Source organism: Eublepharis macularius, chromosome 3 (assembly GCF_028583425.1).
Source record: "Eublepharis macularius isolate TG4126 chromosome 3, MPM_Emac_v1.0, whole genome shotgun sequence".
Taxonomy (NCBI): Eukaryota; Metazoa; Chordata; class Lepidosauria; order Squamata; family Eublepharidae; genus Eublepharis; species Eublepharis macularius.
The window spans coordinates 39,236,539-39,256,100 of record NC_072792.1 but is presented as its reverse complement, the minus strand read 5'-3'; the positions used below and the strand labels follow the sequence as shown (position 1 = coordinate 39,256,100).

At 41.3% G+C, this 19,562-nt stretch overlaps 1 protein-coding gene across 1 annotated transcript in view; it reads right to left on the bottom strand.

Annotated features, from left to right (window-relative positions):
- The window catches only part of TM9SF2 (transmembrane 9 superfamily member 2), a 34,130-nt gene extending 14,907 nt beyond the window's left edge, over positions 1-19,223 (bottom strand). The window contains exons 1-11 of the mRNA XM_054974361.1: positions 19,147-19,223; positions 17,509-17,567; positions 14,474-14,778; positions 10,003-10,070; positions 8,489-8,582; positions 6,940-7,067; positions 4,277-4,410; positions 2,902-3,022; positions 1,777-1,891; positions 638-717; positions 436-544 (exon numbers count right to left, since the gene is read on the bottom strand). Of these exons, the coding sequence (XP_054830336.1) occupies positions 436-544; positions 638-717; positions 1,777-1,891; positions 2,902-3,022; positions 4,277-4,410; positions 6,940-7,067; positions 8,489-8,582; positions 10,003-10,070; positions 14,474-14,778; positions 17,509-17,567; positions 19,147-19,223 (1,290 nt within the window). The remainder of the gene's footprint in view (positions 1-435; positions 545-637; positions 718-1,776; positions 1,892-2,901; positions 3,023-4,276; positions 4,411-6,939; positions 7,068-8,488; positions 8,583-10,002; positions 10,071-14,473; positions 14,779-17,508; positions 17,568-19,146) is intronic.
- Between the last annotated feature and the right edge of the window lie 339 nt (positions 19,224-19,562).

Sequence of the window (19,562 nt, the reverse complement as noted above, 5' to 3'; positions counted from 1 at the left end):
TAAAGGATCATGGGAAAGGTAGTACCAATTCTTCAAAATTATGAGCTTGTTTCCAAACAAGGTAATTCCAATCTGTAGAACAACTGTTACAAATTACAAAACTGTAATCTTAACCCTGCCTATGAAGAAACAAGCACCTATGAACTTACTGATCACACTTGCAGCTAAGCAACTTTAAGACTGACTAGTAAACGCAATTATTCCCGAACCAGATTTTAGACATTTCATCTTTTATCTTGATTAATATAGTGAGAGCTTTGGTTGCTACATCCTCAATTGCCACATATGCTTTAAGACATTATATCCAAAGTAGCAAAAGCAACTTAACGATACTCAACCATTTTTTAAAATTAAGACCAGTAATTAACAATTTTTTAAATAAAGAACAAAACTATAAATCCAGTAATTTGTAAAAAAAAAAAACCCTGTACTTACAGTAGAATCCATTTGATTGTATCGTGCAATGTCTTTGTGCAGAGTTCTTAACATGATCATAGCTACCATTCCAGAGAGGAAAAGGACAATCACCAGAGAATTCATAATACTGCAAAGAAACAAGATGACTATTAACATAAACCATTAATACTAAAATTAGCGCTTCAATATACTGAATGAAAATTTTAAAAATCAGCCTTACCTAAACCACTGTATACGTGTATGGGGCATGGATTCTAAAATGTAGTCCCATCTGGATGCCCACCTTATCTCTCTGTTTTCCTGCAAAGTAAACACGTTTTATAACCGAGAGTGACTTACAAACAGCCTGGTCAAGTATCATACGGGAAAAACAACAGTGCCCTCCCAAGCAGAGTTACACTCTTCTAAGTCCATTGAATGATGATGCTTAGGATAGCTCTGTATACCAACAGATACTCTTCACAATCTTAAACAAAATTTTCAGGTCTTTGATCTTAGTTATACACTAAAAACTACTGAAATTTCACCCCTGACTTAAGTGAAATCAAGAACTAAAAATTCTTTACAACTTCAACATCTTTAAGAATTTTATAATAGAGAGCTGAAGCACAAGTTCTCTGAAGTGAGAGGCCAGTGATATTAATTTTAAAAAATCATGTGTGAACAATGAACGGTCTCATTGTAAGTGTTATTAGAAAGGACACCTTATAAAGATTTTTTAGATAGTGGATAAGTAGATTTCTCATTAAGATAGGCATACAAACACCGTGTTATTGTGTTGCCAGACAGTGATTATTTTCACCTAGATGCTAAAGCTGCATTCAGATGTCATACACCAGTAGATTTATTCAGAATGGCCCCAAACACAGCTCATTGCTATCCTTGCCTGCTTGTCTCACTCCTTCCACCTCCCCTCATTCATGGAGAGTGACTGACGGCCTGGCAACAGAGACAGCGGTATAGTGAGGCTGCTCTCCGTTGCTGGAGTGGGGTGGGCGGGAGAAGAGGCAAGAGAAATCGTGGTTTATGCACACACCGGGATTTGTTACTTATATCTGCCAAACTAACCTGGCTGTTATATAAACTATACTGTTTCTCATCACATCTGAAGAAGCCTAAGCTGTTTATGAGCTATCTCAGCATTTTAGCAAAGTGGAGTTTATATAACCGTTCAGAATGATTATTTCCCTTGATAGCCACAAGTAGCTTAATTCTTAAATTTTAGATAGCTTGGAAGGCACAGTTTGTTTTTCAGTCATATACAGCAAAGGTTTATCTTTAAGCTTAAGACACTTAATATTTTATAGATCCCCCCAGCCCCACAGAAGAAAGAAAAGGAACAGACTTAAGCACACTCACCTCAAATTTTACTGAATACGTGTAGGCAACGAGGACTGTTCCGCTAGTAGCTGTGTTACTTAGATCCATAGGTGGTCCTGAGCAGTCTGGATTCTCAACATTTGTATGTTTGTAACTGGTAAGTAAGACAACCAGGAAAGAAGAACAGACACAATAGTGATGAGATGACATATTTGAATACAAGCCCATTTGCTCAGAGCCGTAGCTTCCCAACAGTTAGAACCAGACAGGATGGCCCTGATTCTGAACCATAAAGAAGCGTACATTTTAAAAGTAATTTTAATTATACCAACAAAAACAGAAAAAAACAAAGGCAGCACAACAGGAACAGACACTTTGGGGGCTGGTTATGGAGAACGTGGCTCAACAGATGGCCATATGCTAACAGAAGATCTAACATGAATCACAATAAACTTTGACTGCAGCTTCGTCTATGAGAGGCTAACAACTGACAAATAGAAAAAGTTAATGAACAACATGGAGTTTTCCAGGAGCTCAAGTTTCATAAAAAGCATGTTCCCCAGTAGGCAAAGTAGAAGCTTGTCGCGTTATCAGTCCTAGAGAAAATGTTTTTTTTTTTTGCACCCCCAGGATTATCTTGTACTTGTTTAGCAGCTGGTAAGCTTTCCACTTAGATCTAATATATATAAATACTTTATTAGGCAGAATAGAAAGATGGCTCACTTTAAATTGCCTGAGACAGACAGCAGTTTAAAGACAAACTATTAGCAGTTCAAATCCAATTTAACTAGCATGGGATCACCATGAGGATCCAAGGCCTCTATTCAACACTTTATGAATACTAATTCCATGGAACATCTTCTCAAAAATATTGTATGGGTTTCTTTGAGGGCAAAGACAAAGCAGTCACCACACCGGTCCATGCGTTTACACTGGCACATGCCTGTCCACATTGTAAATGCTTTTCTGTAAGTTATCTGAAGATCTTAAAGAAGCTTCACTTGCACAGTGCTCCTGGATGTCTGGCTTGTTTGATTATGACTACCATAGCTGGCGCAGGAAAACTCTTCAATCTCACAAGACCAATTTTAAGATCATCAACCAATATCTTATCTGCTCGACAAGGTCCAAGCCTTTTGTTTCACACACAAGCTGGATTCTCACCTTTTTGGTTCAAGTTTAGCGGCTACAAGTCTTGCACCAGACTGTTCATTTTCTACAACGTGATAACTTATCGTGATATCCACATGGTTGAATATGTAGAAAGTATCCGCTTCATGAAACTCTGCCTACAGGAAGACAAAACCAAATCAAGAGAAAATGAAAACAAATGTTTTTACTTGAGTGAATAAGCGCATATGGCCTTTGAAAGACACGGACCATTACTGAGTGGCAGCATTTAGCAGAATTCTGGCTATAATGAGAGGGTAATGAAGAAATATTTATATATCGAAGTTCCAAGATGTAATTCTCTCATCTCTCTGAACATGACCTGGAAGAATGCAGATTCTTTCTTCAGTATTCCAAAAAGTAACCAAAGAATATGGCCACGGAAGAGTTCTAAATAGTAACAGATGACAGGGCCTGTTTTGGCATGAGCATGCTGACCATGAGAAAGTGTAGGGGGGGTGCGCATGCGCGCACCTGCACATGTTGTGAACACCCGCTCTCCCCAATCTTCTATTCTACAGTAAAGCATACAATAAAAATGTGGTGTTTCAGTTGGTATCTTAAATATCTGGGTCCCAACAAAACTTAATAAGCTCTTATTAGTGCAGCCCAACAGGAATTAACATGCTGTGATTCAATAGTTTATTACCCTTCAGCCAATTCATGCATGAAAAGATTTGTGCTGTCCTTCAGTATGGTTTATGTATAATACGAAGAATTAGGCAATGAACTGCGGAAGGAACAAGCAATGATTGCCAGAATAAAAACATTGGTTATAAACTTTAAATCTTTCTATAAAGGTTTCAAGAATTAAACTACTTTCAATGCAAAAAAGAACATATGAAAAGGCTACATGTGAGACTCAGTATCCATCTTCATTTAGGACTCATCAGTGACTGAGCTGTAGGGAGCAGCCCCAGCATGCTGCAAAGACATTAGAAAAGTAGCACAGTATGTAGCTTCAGTGGCTTGGATTCAACTTTAACTTTTGCTGACTTTCCATCAACAGAGCATAATTTCCTCAACTTCCTACCGCAGCCCCAAATGTCCCTTGAAATACTGCTCCTAGGAACAGGGGATCCCCTTTGGAACACCATGAAGGGGAAGAGTCAGTGGCGTGCAGCAGGAAAAATGCCCTTTCCCTTTCACTTGCAGAAATTCTCTAGTGGATCCAAGTTGTAAGCTAACAAGAACTAGCCTCTGCGTTATCTGCCCATTTACTTTCTTCTTCTCAGCACAAGATGACTTAGTAATTGTGGTGGTGGCAAATCAGGTTCCTACCACTGAAGCAGCAAAAAAGGGATGAATAATGCAAACAAACACACAATGGATTTCTTGCATGCATTAGTTTTTAAAAAATGTTTTAAACTTGCACTGATAACGCAGGCATCTTTGGGTTTTGCTTCTTTAGTTATATAACAACCAATGGGAAATCCAGGATTGCAGAACTTCTGGCTATCTTCCACTTCATAACACCATGTCACAGGCATGTTGTCCACAATCCTAAAAAAGGGAAAGTAGAGTAATATTTTGTTTTGAGAGGCAGTATATCAAGTTTCATCCTAGATGATATTGGATAGTAGTCAATGAACTGCAAACTCCACTTACAGAACAGAACTCCCTGCCCCGCAGCCCACCCCTTTCACACACACCCTCCACGTGCAGAGAAAAAACACTGAATACTATCAGGCTGTCGGGAATGAGGAATTTCTCCTACAAGAAAGATATATTACTGGACTGACTGATAGTATTATATTTATAATAATATGGGGGATCCATTTATAATTGTGGATCTGGAAAAGAGATATTGTATGTGGAGTAAGGACTGATAAGTGGCTATGTGTCAGGTCTGTTGCCCACTGTCCCTCCATACTGTTACCAAACCTAAGTTATGTTGCACCTCTTGCACCTGTTCCCTTGTTGCTTTCCAGATTCCAGGACGGTTGAGCCCTTATCTCGGATGGCTCGCCACAGCGGCCTTGGGACAGCTCCTTCCGTCCCGCTACTGATTATGTTATGTTGGAAGAGTCGGGGGGGGGGGGGGCGGGATATGTGGGTTGATATAATGTATCATGTACTCAGTGCGTCATTCTTAACAAGAGACCTGTGTACAGCCAGACGCCTTTAATTGCTTCTGTGTAACCTATGGACATATGTATGGCGAAGCCTATGATATCTCAATAAAGACCCATTTACTCAAGAGAGCTTGGATTTCTTGCTGCAAGGGTTGGGAGTCACCTTCTGTCTTCCATAGACTGACACTATGAATTCTAATTCTAATGGTTTGGGTTGGAATGTTTGAACTGAGAGTAAGAAGTGTAAGCACAGTTAGTTGCAGTGGTGTTTTTCTTTTCATTAGAGCACTTGAGCTGGCAGAAAATAAGCACTGGATACAGCCCATGATGACCTGATAAATATTACGCAAGCAGTGTAAGCGATGAGAACTTCTAGCCTTTGAAAGAGAGAAGGCATTGGAGGTTTAATGCTATCGATAATTCTCTCTGTAGTGCAGAAAACAGAGAATCATATAAATTAGATGTTTCAGCAAATCTACATTTCAAAATTTAAAACAAAATCTAGAAAACTGAGACGGTTCTTAAGCTTAGCTACAGGAAAACAGAAGTATGATATTAATTTTGTCCCCATTTATGTATCCTACATATACAAAAACAATCACAAAAACTGATGTAAAATTAACATTGTACTCCAATATAAAAATGCTTTAAGGGGTGACTTATAAGCAAACATTTTATTTTAAAATCCTTATATTTGGCTAATTCTGTTTTGTATCTTACATAATCCTGTTACTTTCATGCTGCATTTGTCCTGCTGCTCCTTACAGTAGCATAGGTTACGTTTAAAAAATTAAACTAAATTAGTAACTCTATTATGTCAAGGAAGGATCATCTGAGATATACAGGGATTTTTTAAAAAGATTTTTTTAAAGATTTTTTTTTAAAAACCAGCACATCTGTCTGTTCTGCTTTCCCTTAACTTTCCACATAACAAGTAAAATTTCTCTCTTTATGGAGGAACTATAACTAAGCATTATGGGGTATAGTAATGGCAGTAAATAATTACTTTCTGCTTCATGAGGCGCCCATGTTCTGGATACCATGTGCTTCAAGAGACTATGTTGTTTAGGCTGCAAAGTAGGGCTCTATCAGAGGTGGAAGGATGGTTTTGCCAGTGAGTTTTGCTGGAGTAAAACCATAATTACTTTAGGAAACCGCCCCCCCCCCATTCAGATATCCATTTGGGAACAAGAGTTCTTTCTAAATTAGCTAAACTCGCCTGAAACTAGGAATTTCCAGAAATGCAAGTACCACTGAGAGTACTGTTCAACAGCCCCTTATCAATGTGATGCATTTTGATACAAATGCTAAAACATGCACTGAATTCTCCTGCACAGAATGAGGCTTTTAAAAAAAGATAACTATGGCTGTGTGTTGCCCAAGCAGACACAAGATTCTGTGTTTCAGTATTTACAAGCGACCACCAAGTAGCTGATTAGAGCGCAAAGCAATCAAAGCCCAGATACGCATAATCAGCATTCCAGACAGGGTAGGAGAAACTTCAAGCCTTCAGCTCCACCCAGCTGAAGGCTGATTAGGGAAGCTTGGGAGTCCTGCATGCTTAATGCTCCAAACTCCTCCTCCCCCACTCATTAGCCAGCTGGCAGGGAGAGTTGGCTGCTCTAGTGAGCTCCCACCCACTGCAGAGAGTTGGTGGGGGGCAGGGGGCGGGACAAGAAGGACAGACGCACAGGGATGGAATTTCCCATAACCTGCTGATCTAGCTATTGCATCCACTTTCAGTCTTCTGGGACTGTCCCAGAGGGTGCTCATCAAATCCCTGGAATGGCTGCAAAGCTGGAAAAAGTCCCAGTTTTGGTGCTACCCTCAGGTAAACTCTGTTGAGGGTCCCCAGTTGTTCTATTGCAATTTCAAATGATTAAGAAATATGTATAAGCTAACATCATTTTATGCTTGCTATTAAATCTAGATTCTGAACATTAAAAATTTAACTCACCAGTGATGTTGATAATTCAGCAGCATGCTCTTTTTCAGAAATTCTAGCTTTTGCTTGTCTTCTGCACGGCTGAGATCATATGTTTTTTTACAAACAGGTTTGCATTTCTCATCTTTTTTAAAGGTAAACTGGGAAATAGGAACAAGAATTAGTTTGGAAGGAACTCTTCATTTAACACATTGTACTTTGAACCACCTGAAAACTAGTAAAAAACATCAAATTAAAGGAGACTAAGTTTTTAGCTGTGGTATGATGTCCACTTCTCAGCAGAATTTCATTGTTGGATTAATGCTCTATTACGAACACATTCTACCCTTCTGGATAGTAAGAAAGCCCAAAACTTAGCATTACTCTTAATTTGGAGAGACAATGGAATCAAATCATAAAAGCTATTCAAAACTCTTTGGGTGGTTTTCTCCCCCTTTAAAACAACAGCAAAACTTAAATCAAGGCTTTATGGTAGGAAAAATGAATTCAGCTTACCAGTTCAGATCAAGGATTTTGGATAAGCACATACGTAATGATTTTGCTTTTTAAATCAGTTCCTCCTAACCTTAAACTTTTCCTTCAGGAGGGTCCTGGTCACAACCATCACTCCTTTTATTTTCTCATGCACAGAACTTCAGGTGTTGCTCTATTTAACCCAGCTTGCAGTTTGAATCCTACTGCTTAACACACTTGTGGCATTTTGCTCTCTGTGTCACCTATATATTGCAGCTTCCCAAAAAGTTTTTGCTGCCATCAAAGATCTCTTCTGTTTAGCTGGTATTATAGGAAGGCTTGTTGTAAGTGGTAGCATGACAGAACGGTCAGCGTATAATGGTGGGGGCACTGTGAGATAAAAAGGGACCATTTTTTTCCTTAACCAGAAGTAGAATTTATCTATATGCATGACGGTTGCACTGGTTTCGGAACAGGTTCATAAGCTTGGTGGTTTCAAAAATAGTCATATTTTTAAAGGTATAGACCCAGTCACAAAAACTAATTTTCCAGACAGATCTCTACTCATAGAATAATTCCTCTCTCACACACAGGCTCTCTCAGGCTTCCACACAGATTGCCTGACTGAACTAGCCTTTCCCTCTCTTGCCAAGTACGTTGTGTTCATCCACAAAGTAGAATGATCAAACTTCCACACAGAGTGACGGAACAAGACGATTGCTGAACTAGGAAAAATAACCTCTCTCTGAGTTGCACACAGGCTGACTGAAAACCTTTCCTTCTGTTCTCAGACTAAAACTGCAGTTCACTCTGCCCCCTAGGTCCAGCCACCATCCAATTGGATCACACTCCATCCAGCCCCCCTCTTTCTCACTGTACAAGGACTGTATATTCACTGATATGTGTGAACAGGATTCCAAAGAGTCAAAGAGGTTTACAGCAAGGATTACATTTGGCAGCCATGGACAGACATACATATATACATCTATGAATCATTGAAAAATTTTCATAACCTATCAGAGCCACACGTGTAAATTAAAACACAACAGCTATGATATCACTGATTCACTGGCAGATGCTACACAGGCTTTGGATGTCAAGAATATACCTTATATGGTGAAGGTTCAATTCTCTCTCCAAACAATACCTGCCCAAGATTTTCAGATGGGCGTTTTTCTCCATTTGTTTGGCAAAAATCAAATCTAAAAAAAGAAGTAAAAACTATTATTTTCTCATTTCCCAGCACATACATAATGCACAAGTCTGAAGCTAACTGGATCTTTTGTAAAATGTGATTTCATGCTTTTAGAGCTTCTTACAAACCTTGAAGCGTCTTTTAGTCAGATGTATCTTATCTGAACGCATTTTACTGTTGAGCAGATTGTTGACAACTATATACAAGGTAAATTCCCTGTATTTTGATGAGCCTGAAGCAAAGTGCAATGGTAGAACAGGCTGTATCACATCAGAATGCAAGCACAGAGTCACAATTCTAATGTCATCCCCATATACAATCTGCCTATGAATATGAGATATTCCAGCCTAGCTTTTCACATGCTGTGCTAGTTTGCCACTCACACAGAATGATTAATGTGCAAGAGAAGCGTAGCCCTCACTGTAGCATGAGAAGCGTAGCCCTCACTGTAGCATGAAGTGGCATGGTCCATTCTGCCTTCTCAGCAGTCTGCCACGGACTCACTACCTCATTCTGCTACATGCATAGACCAGGAGTTACATCCCAGAAAGTATGCTTGGGACAACATTGCTGATCAATTAATTTTTCCGCATAAATTATTTTTTTCTAATGTGTATCCACATTAAATATTGCCAAAGTATCACTACAAGCTTTTATCACTTGACAAAAACATTTTGACTAAAAGGATGACATCATCTCTTCATATACATGGAGATTAGAAAGCACTAACACTCCTGTATTAAGTGTCTACATGTGCAACCACTTCAGTAGGAAACACCATTAGAAGTGAAGCAGAATCATAACAATACGCTCTCGTATTAAGAAGAGCAAAATAACGCTAAATGCAAATGTACTATATATGATTTGGAGGATTATATTTATATCTTCAGTTATTGGATCTCTCTGTACACTCTCTGTACACTTTTTAAAAACTCTCAAATGTGACTTTTCCCTTAGCATGGCATAGCCAAATTCTCAGGGGCCATGCCCTCCCCTCACCATATCAATTGCCTAACCTACTACATAATTCCTTTGTGATACACAGCTATGTACACCTGGGCAGGCTGATTTTTCATGCCCCAGTAGACTCAATTTTCTACTGAACTGGCACATATTCCATATCTGGGATTCTGCAGTGCAGTAGATATATTTAGCTCCATGACCAGCAACATACAATAGGTAAAAATATCTTATCTAGTTGGTCGTCTCAAATCATACAACTGCAAAATCAATTTCTACTGCTGAAGAAGTGAATTCTATCCTCATGACAAATATTAAGAGTGGGATTTAGCAAACAGTGCTATAACTGACTAAATTAAAGACAAATACTACAACTAACTCAGCATTTAAAAAATATTTTGTAACCAAGATTAGAAAGCAGTTCTTCAAATGAAGTTAAATTCAGAATGAGATTTAAGTATACTTACACAGCATATTCGTATGGAAGGACGGATTCCACAGAGTCCAGTCTATTTACAAAGAGCTCTATTATAGACTGCAAAAAATGTAAGAGGATATTAACATTGTTATAGCAATTTGAGCCCTATCAATAATCTCTGTCATGATAAAGGATAAAAATACTCATCTATGTGAAATATCAAACTGTTCCAACAAGTCATTAAAGTATGAGTAGAATATATATAGGACTGATGGATAACTACGTGCCTCACTTTCTGCAAATTAGACTGAACAGACAAGACAGTAAAGAGGAACAAAGAATATTACAGAGTTCTTAAATAAAACAGATTTCTATGAACATACCTTCTATCAAATATAGAAATGTCAAATTAACTATCTCAAAAGATTCATAGAATAATTTGTTCAAAACCACCTTCTCAAATGACTAATATCCTACTGCAAGACCATTAGAAGAAAGCCCGACTGGATTTCATCGCAGATCCATTTAGGAAAGTGCACTGCTTACAGCAGTAGCCAGTCAGATATTTCCACAAAACACAAAAGCAGGGAAACAAGGCAAGAGCCCTCCCCCCTCACATATCCCCAACTCCAAGAGCTAAGAGCTATACCAACCCTTAATGTGGAAGTTTGTTTTAGCTACCATGGGCAATAGACCCTGACAGACTCACTCTTTATGAAGTGGGCTCAACCCTTTAAAAACCCATCTAAGTCACTGGCCATAACCACCTTGCAAAAACCACCACAATACAGGCGTCGCGTCCTACAGACTCTCACCCCCATCCCTGAAGGCTGTACCAAGCCACTCAAGACCCCTAGGAGCATCTAAGAGCTCTGGTTGCTGATTCGTGAGGCTTCTTGAGTTCATTTGACTACATGTACCTCTTTGACAAGCAATACTGGACACAGGCAAGTAGAATATATTATTGGAGTTTATTAAAGAAAGAACACAGGAGCATATGCAAAGCAGTAACTGCTCTTAAAAGGCATTTAGGCAAGGCATGAAAACAAAGGCTTGCTGTTCTAACTAACTTCTGACTAGCTAAAATACTACAGGCGAACTGTCTAAACATTCTCTGATTTAGTTTCAAGGCTGGTTGATCTTACCAAAGGCTTAGCAAAGACTGCATCTATACCAGCTAACTCTAGGCATCCCAACAGAGTGGTATGGAGCGAAGAAGCTCTCTCTCACATTGCAGATGGTCAACAATGGCTGAAAGGTAAAGGTTGGTATCTTGCCTAGAGACAATGAGGCTTCTTGAGATCTGGGATGTGTGCCTGTCTTGGTCCACATGTTAAGAACCAATCAGGGCTTAGTTACTTAACTGGCATTACAGCATGCGAAAGCCTAGGGAGTGCAGATTAGGAGGTGAGCTCAACACCAGGCTCTGGCTTGCTCAAAGACACTTTTTCACAGGAATAAAGCAACCCGCAGGTGCATTCAATTAACAAGGCTAGGAACTTTCCAGCAAACAGGCTTAGTGAAACATTTGTAGGAACAGAAGCCTGAACTGAAGTTTTAAACTTAGCATTCTATACTAGGTGGTAAAAGGCCTGGTCCTCACAACGGGACCTTCTACCTGTAACAGAGTCTGACAGAGAAGGATTCTCACTTATCACACTTGTTCTAGCGCCACAGAGTGAAATCAGAAAGAGCAATACAAGAGGTATTGTAATGCAATATGATGCAATTATCTAAACGTAGATGGGTTTACATTTCTCAGTGATTCAACCCTATTTGTTTGGATTCGATAACACGCTTAAAGGAGTGCAAGCTTTCAAAATGATTTATTTATTTGTTATTTATAGTCTGCCTTTCTCATTGAGACTTAAGGCTGATTACATCACGTGCAATTAGTACAATCAACATAAAATGCCATATGGTATATAAATGCAAATTTACAAAGACATAACATCAGCAAAAATCCAATACAGCGTTTAAGAAATGCTGAAACAGCATAAATAATTTTAAAACTGACATTAAACATCATAAAACTACCCGATAGGATCATATTTAAAACTACAGATAGTACATAGCAGCACATACCTGAAGCAACAGATAGTACACAGTGGTGAAGTCTATGATCCCTCTCTCTTTAGTGAAGCCTCTCCTTGAGACCACCTCCCTACGCTGCAGCCCTCTTATCTGAGTAAAAAGTGCTCTTGAATAATTCAGTTTTGTATTATTAGCAGAAAGCCAGGAAAGTGGGGGGTTTCCCAAAAATGGAGTTCCAAAGAACTCAGATGAATGTACAGCAACAATCTTTGCATTACACCGACAAGTTGACATTTTAGCCATATGCACGCTTGGAAAACAAACTGAAGCAACAATAAACCTCTCCTACAGCAGTTATAATAAGAAAAAGGATAATACTTTGTTTCTTTTTAAAAGTTAGTGTGCCATCTATAGTCTAATTTGAGATTTACTTCAGACTGTTGAAATGCTTATCACACTCTTCACATCCTGAACAAACCACCTGTCCTTACCTTTAAGAGCCTCTACAACCTTGAACTGCCCCTTACTTCTCTTTATATCCCTGACACCTACAGTTCTACCCAGGGCTTTTTTTCTGGGAAAAGAGGTGGTGGAACTCAGTGGGTTGCCCTCGGAGAAAATGGTCACATGGCTGGTGGCCCCGCCCCCTGATCTCCAGACAGAGGGGAGTTTAGATTGCCCTCCGCGCCGCTCAGCAGCGCAGAGGGCAATCTAAACTCCCCTCTGGAGATCAGGGGGTGGGGCCACCAGCCATGTGACTGTTTTCAAGAGGTTCCGGAACTCCATTCCCCCGCGTTCCCCCTGAAAAAAAGCCCTGGTTCTACCACTAATAGGTGCTAAAATGGCATTTACATTATGTTTCTGCCCATTCTTCCAATATATGGAACTACATAGTTGAAAACATTTACAGTGACTCCTCTCCCATTCAAATCCCTGCTTAAAAATTTCCTTGACTTTGGCTTAATCCTCATTCTTAGCTACAAAGAATGCAACTTTATTTGCTTATAGTCATCCCTTTGCAATCCTTATCTCTCCCTTCCAACCCTCTGCCAACTTTTCATGGACTATTTTAGATAAGAAGCTCTCTATTTTTTGCTTATGAAACTCCACAAAGCACTATGACATCCTGAATACTAATAAACCAGTAACAGGCCACTGCCAGTTTCAGTTTACAATAGAATTCCAGATGTAGGTTCATTTAAATATAAAGTAGTCTAATAACTGGCGGTTTAGTAACTGACTCTCTCTGAATGTGCATCTCCTTAAGAAGACCAAAAAAGCTAGAAAAGGTTGAATGTGGTCTGTAGATTAAGCTGACTGGCCCTTTCATAGTGACAGGAACATAAAGATTTGCAGTGGGGCACCAGAGCATAAGAACAAGTGGCAAGGAAACTTCATTACCATATTAGAGAGGCAAGCAAAGGTGAACCTTGGGATGGCACAGGAAGAGGGGACTGAATTTGAGACCCTCTAGCATCTCTTCTCAAATTAACACAGTTCACTTTCTCTTAAAAAGAAATTAGAGCTTCTAGAATGTTTTTAAAACAGATCTACACATGTTTTGCCACATTCAGCAGCAGACATTCCTTCTGGGCATCCGCACCTCAACACACACAAAAAAGAAGAAATCTTTTCAGTGATCAAAGGGAGCCATTGAAGGTGGGATGGAAGCCTGACAGCCACAACAGAAGGGCCCGCAACATCCTGTACCACCATATCAAGGTGCCTTGTAGAAACCTAATGTCATTCCAAGAGCACCAGCATTATAAAATACAGAACTGGCAGTAGGTAAAAAGAGACATTTGAGCAGACCAACTGGTTTGGTAGTGCATTTTTAGTTTGGCATGGTACAGGTTACAAAGCAGGAGTAAGTCAGGACAATATGAAGCACTTCCTAGAAACCTGTCCGCTGAGTAATACCTAACAGCCTCTCAGATAATCTCCAACAGAAAACGGTGAATGGAGGGCGGGGTCCATCAGAGTCCTGTCCTTGCTTTCCTTACAGTTCAGCACGCAATTAAAAAAACCCAGCATAACATATAAAACAGTAACCCCCCAGAATTACACACTCCACACGGGAAGATAAAACAGAGAAGAAAAACGATGCACGCAAAGGGAAAGCAAAATAAAAATAAGATTAAAACAGGTATTTCAATAAATGAAATGTTCCTATTACGAGCAACCCGCCGCCTCCCTTCAGTCCCTCCACAATCACACACGCACACTCTCTCTACAGGCCTCTTGCAAAGATAAAACCTTCTTGGAGGAACAGCAAGATAAAAGTGTTCTGAATAAATCCGAAATAAACAGCACTACTTTGAACAACCTACCGCTCGGGCAGCCCCGACGTCTCCGTCCCAGCCAAAGGCATCGCCCCAACTCCGTTTTTCCCCCCACCCGAAAGTTCAGGGACGGCCCGTAGACCGCCCACCCGACCGCCCACCCCCGCTGCCCCACTTCCCGAGCAGACCCCGTCAGGGACAGACCTTGCAGTCCTCCTTGGCCGTGTTCTCTTCGCAGAAGTTGACGGGCGCCAGGCCGGGCAGGTAGAAGGCCCAGGCCCAGGGCGACGCAGCTGCCAGAAGCGCGACGGGCAGCAGGAAGCGCACGAGGCCCATGGCGGGAGGGAGGCCGGCCGGGAGAGAGCGGAGGGCGCGGGCGAGAGAGAACTCCGGCCTCGGCGAGCGAGCGCAGAACCTCCACAACTCAGCCGCTACTTCCGGCTTCCTCCGACACGTCAGCCCGCGCAGCCGGGAAAAGAAGGTCAAAGGCGCGCCGGGAATCACTTCCGCTCACTCTCCCGTTTTGCCTTGTCCCGGTTTCCATAGCAACAGACGGGACGGGCGCCCCTAACGGCGGCCTGTGAAACGTCTCGTCGTTGGAGCATTTCATTGTTCTTGAGCCGAGTGGGACCTTAGAAACCCACAAGGTTGTCGGGACCTAGATAGTGTGGGCGAGCCTGATCTCTTAAGATCTCAGAAACTAAGCAAGGTTGGTTAGTAATTGGATGGGAAACTTCCAGCGAAGACCAGGGCTGCAGAGGCAGACCATCTCTGTTAGTCTCGTCATGAAAATCCTGCCAGGGGTCGCCATAAGTCAGCTATGACTTGAGGGTACTTTCCAATGCCAAGCTTTCTTTTTTCTTGATTTTATTTTAACCAATAAAACATACGAACATACAAAAATTGATATAACCAAATGCCAACATAGACAAACATCATAATCTACATGAAACTGTAAATGATTACATAGTGTTCAGTTTAACATAGTTAAAAATATTTAGTTACCATACGGAATATTAACTGATTAACTTTCAGTAGTATAACAAAAACTCATAAACCTCAAGACTCTTGCAATACTCCGGATCAATAACCCACCACCAAGCTTTCCAGAGTCAGAGCTCCTTTCTTCAGATATTTTATACTGGGAGCTTTGACTCTCAAAAGCTCATACCTGGAAGGTGCTCCTGGACTCAAATCCTCCAATTCTACTGCAGACCAGTATGACTACCTGTCTAAAACTATTTTCGTTTGTTTTTGAACAGTTAGATTTAAATCCACAGCACTCAAAGTGGTTTACTGAATTTCTGCCCATCCTAACAAGAAAATGATATTCAGAAACCATTAAATTTATTTCTGCATGCTTTTTACCTGCTAAAACAGTTGACTACCTCCTCTCCAGAATCAGATACACATGCTAATACTTACCAAATAAAACCCACCTCCCTCTTTAAAAGACAGGCATAAGAAGGATGTCAATAAAATAGAAGAAAGCTGTTCTTTCAAAATCTTGGCTCCAAGCATAATGGAGGAGTGCCTGGTTGCTTCCTTTCACTCCTATAGTTGGTTCTTCTCAGTTTGCAGTTTTTGATTCCTGATTCTCCCAGCCAGCAATAAATACTAATATTTAAAAGCTTTGCACATGCAAAGGACGCATTGACCCACCCCAACTCATATATCCATGGTAATAGTAGAGTGCTCTGCTAGTTGCAGGTCTAAAGCCTGTTGTTTGTGCAAAGCACTACAAAGCGGGTGCACCCAGGAACCCCATTACTAAAACAGAAAAGGAAGTGAAGTTTTAGATCACCACAAATTATATATTTGCAGTCTGATTGCATCTGACAAGATGCCATATGTTCTAAAACTGGGCTTTCTCACAAAATATTCCAAAGTTAAGTGCCTCCAGAAACCATCCAGCTTAGCATTTCTAAGGCACAGGAACCTGAAGATGCTCCTTTGAACCACCCGAATTAAATCATACATCTCTTGAGTCAGCAGCAGGGCTTTTTTTCAGGGGGAACAGAGTTCCGGAACCTCTTGAAAATGGTCACATGGCTGGTGGCCCCGCCCCCTGATCTCCAGACAGAGGGGAGTTGAGATTGCCCTCTGTGCCACTGAAGCTTCAGTGGCGCGGAGGGCAATCTAAACTCCCCTCTGTCTGGAGATCAGGGGGCGGGGCCACCAGCCATGTGACCATTTTCTCCGAGGGCAACCCACTGAGTTCCACCACCCCTTTTCCCAGAAAAAAAGCCCTGGTCAGCAGACTGTACCCTGCAAGGCGATATAACACAGTTCCCAGGTCCAAATTTACTAAGTAAGAGTGCATATGGGAATTGCAGAAGGAATTTAGTCTTAGTCTGTTGCATCCAAAACAACGTAAGAGTTTTTGCCCAAATACCAGAGAGGTTCCAGCGTGATGGGACCATTACCAGAAATGATGTCATAGAAGCAGTTTTTAGCTATTAGCACTTCAAAGTCTCTAATCAGACCGGTAATTGGTGGTATCTCTTAAACTAATATGTTCTTAGGTACAAGTGTAGTTGAAATTAGATTCCAAATTATGTTTGCTCTTAACGGACAATATCAGGAGGTTTCTACAGAGCAACAGTTTAGTAGGTGTGCAGCTTGGGTCACTGAAAATCTTTGACATTCCACATTTTTATTGTAAGGAGGAGATTAATTGAGCTGTTGTTAAATGGTTTGGCCACTCCTGAGGACTCAGATAAAATAATGTCTTTTCTATCCAGAGAAACATGGTGACTTCCACAGAGGCATTTTTCTTCACGTGAAACACAGAAAATTCCAGAATTTAATGGGAGCTTTCACACAACATTATGCTCTTTGCAAGAAGGACTCATAAGCCTCCTGGCCCGAGGGACTTTTCTCTTTGACCAAACTCAAATGTCCTTTGTGGCCATGTGGACACTCCATCCACAGCTAATATGCAGCTATATGATTTTTGTGTGTGGGGGGGGGGTCTTTTCTGTACTTTCCTCAATGCTATTATGATCTTTTTTTGAAATAGGGTAATCAGAAATTTATACAGTATTCCAAATACAATAACACAATGTAAAGAAAACAAAACCTTCTGGTTCAAGAGAACAAGCAGAAGCCGGTATTAACGTTCAGACCCTAACAACAGAACACTCCGAGCACAGCGGTGGTAGTACTGCTGCCATTTCCCCAAGTTAACCCTAACCCAGAGATGAAGGAAAACAAGCCTCTGACTTACTGAATGTTACCTGAGCGGCAGCTCTTCTGAGTCACTACAAAAGTTACAAAGATCACAAAGATAACTGGGCTAAGGATCAGAGAAACACCACACAGTTATGAAGAATATTTTATTATGAATATGCATTAAAAGATTATACTCTGGGAAGTGTATAATAAAGATCTACTTAAACCCTACACTATACGTACCAGGCAGATTCTCTAGCCAATCTAAGCCATGATGGGAACTTGCAGGTATTGCACAGCAGTTTTAGTCAGCATGAGAGTTCCTAAGTTCAATGCATCAAGTTGAAGATGTAATTCAAAGGTTTCAGAGTGGCCCAAAGAGCAAGGTACATAGAGCAAAAAGTGAAACTGACTTTTCCAATTTATTCCCTATTGCCTAGCAACCTGGAGAAATCACTCCAACCAACTTAAAAGATAACCATCTATTTGAGCGGCTGAGGGAAGGTTCCTTGGGTCAGTGACTGATTTATGGTAGAGCTCAAGAGCTCATTTATGTGGTCTTTCCATGATTTTAGCAGCCAAGATAATCAAGGATACAATGCACAAGTAGTGGCCCCCTACCTTGACACGGCTGATTTGGCCACCTGCATTCATGTCAAGGTAACATTGATATTAGACTACTATAATGTACACAGCATTACAGTGTACATTACAGTGTACATTTGCAACACTGAATTATTCAGGGGAATTTTTACTCAGATAATAGGGCCGTGCTGTAAGAAATGGCTCAGTGAGATCCTTTGGTAAAGGGACATTGACTCTAGACTATATAACTGGGTACTGACTGTTGATGTAGTGATGCTCCTACTGGTTAGTTACTGTGTCATTTAACATGTCATGTCAACGTTTCAGCAATGTTTCCTCTCTGTATTTGGGATTATGCTTGTTTTCAAAGTTCTGCCATAGCCTATTGTATTGTTTATTGAATATCTCAGCTGTTGAGAGTATTGATTTACACTGTGTAATCTGCCTTGAGAGTCAGTGAGTAGGGATCCCAGGTGCCTGCTGGTGGACTGCAATTTCCCTGCAGTTTATCTGCTTACCCGCTGATCACTGGCAATTGGCAGGAAGTTTTAAGCCACCTGAAGTTTTAAGTGCACACTCCCAGCAGTTGCAATGACGTCACTTCCAGAAGTGACATCATCACGTTGGTACTGGAAGCGTGCACTCGCTTTGCGGGACTGCTAAGAAGACACTCCTGGTAAGTACTGGGTACCTGCGCCCCACTGGGAGGGCATAGGGACCTGGGAACCCTATCAGTGAGAAAGGCAGGCTATAAATAACAAAAACACATACATACACACAGTTTTGTAGGATGCCTGCTTTTGGACAGTAGTAAGCAGTTGGGCTGCCAACTCTGAGTTGGGAAATATCTGGAGATTTTGTAGGAGGAGCCTGGGAAGGGTGGGATTGGGGGAGGGAAGAAATGCAGCAAACCATATTAACGTAGAGTCTGGCCTCCAAGGCAGCCATTTTCCCCAGGGGAACTGATCTCTGCCTCTGGGGATCAGTTGTAAAGCCTGGACATCTCCAGGCTCTCCTGGAGGATGTCAACCCTAGGGTGAGCCATATGGTTGCCAGAGATCCCAGGGGCCAAAGCAGGGGTGCAGGGGGCTGGGTGCGGGGTGCAGAGGGCTACTTACCTCCTGCCCACGTGCACAGCACACAAGGGCTCCCACACTCCCTCATCCCACTGAACTGGCTTCAGTGCTTCTGACATTTCCTTCCTTGCACTGAAAAATGACATCATTTTCCAGCATGAAGGAAGAGCGCAGGGAGCACTGAAGCTTCCAAATGGGCAATTTCTGGCCTCACTGTGCCTGTGGCTCTTCCTTCATGCTGGAAAACAATGTCATTTTCCTGCCCAAGGGAGGAAATGCTGGGTGCACTGAAGCCAATTTAACAGGATGGGGAAGCGCGCGCATGAGCTTCTCCATCCCCAGTGCCTCCCCTCCCACTGGCCAGGTGAGCAGGGCTGGGGACGCGGGTTCCCTCACCCCCAGCAGGGGTATGGCAAGCCTAGTGAGTCATGCAGATCAGGTGGTAGCAAGTCACCTGT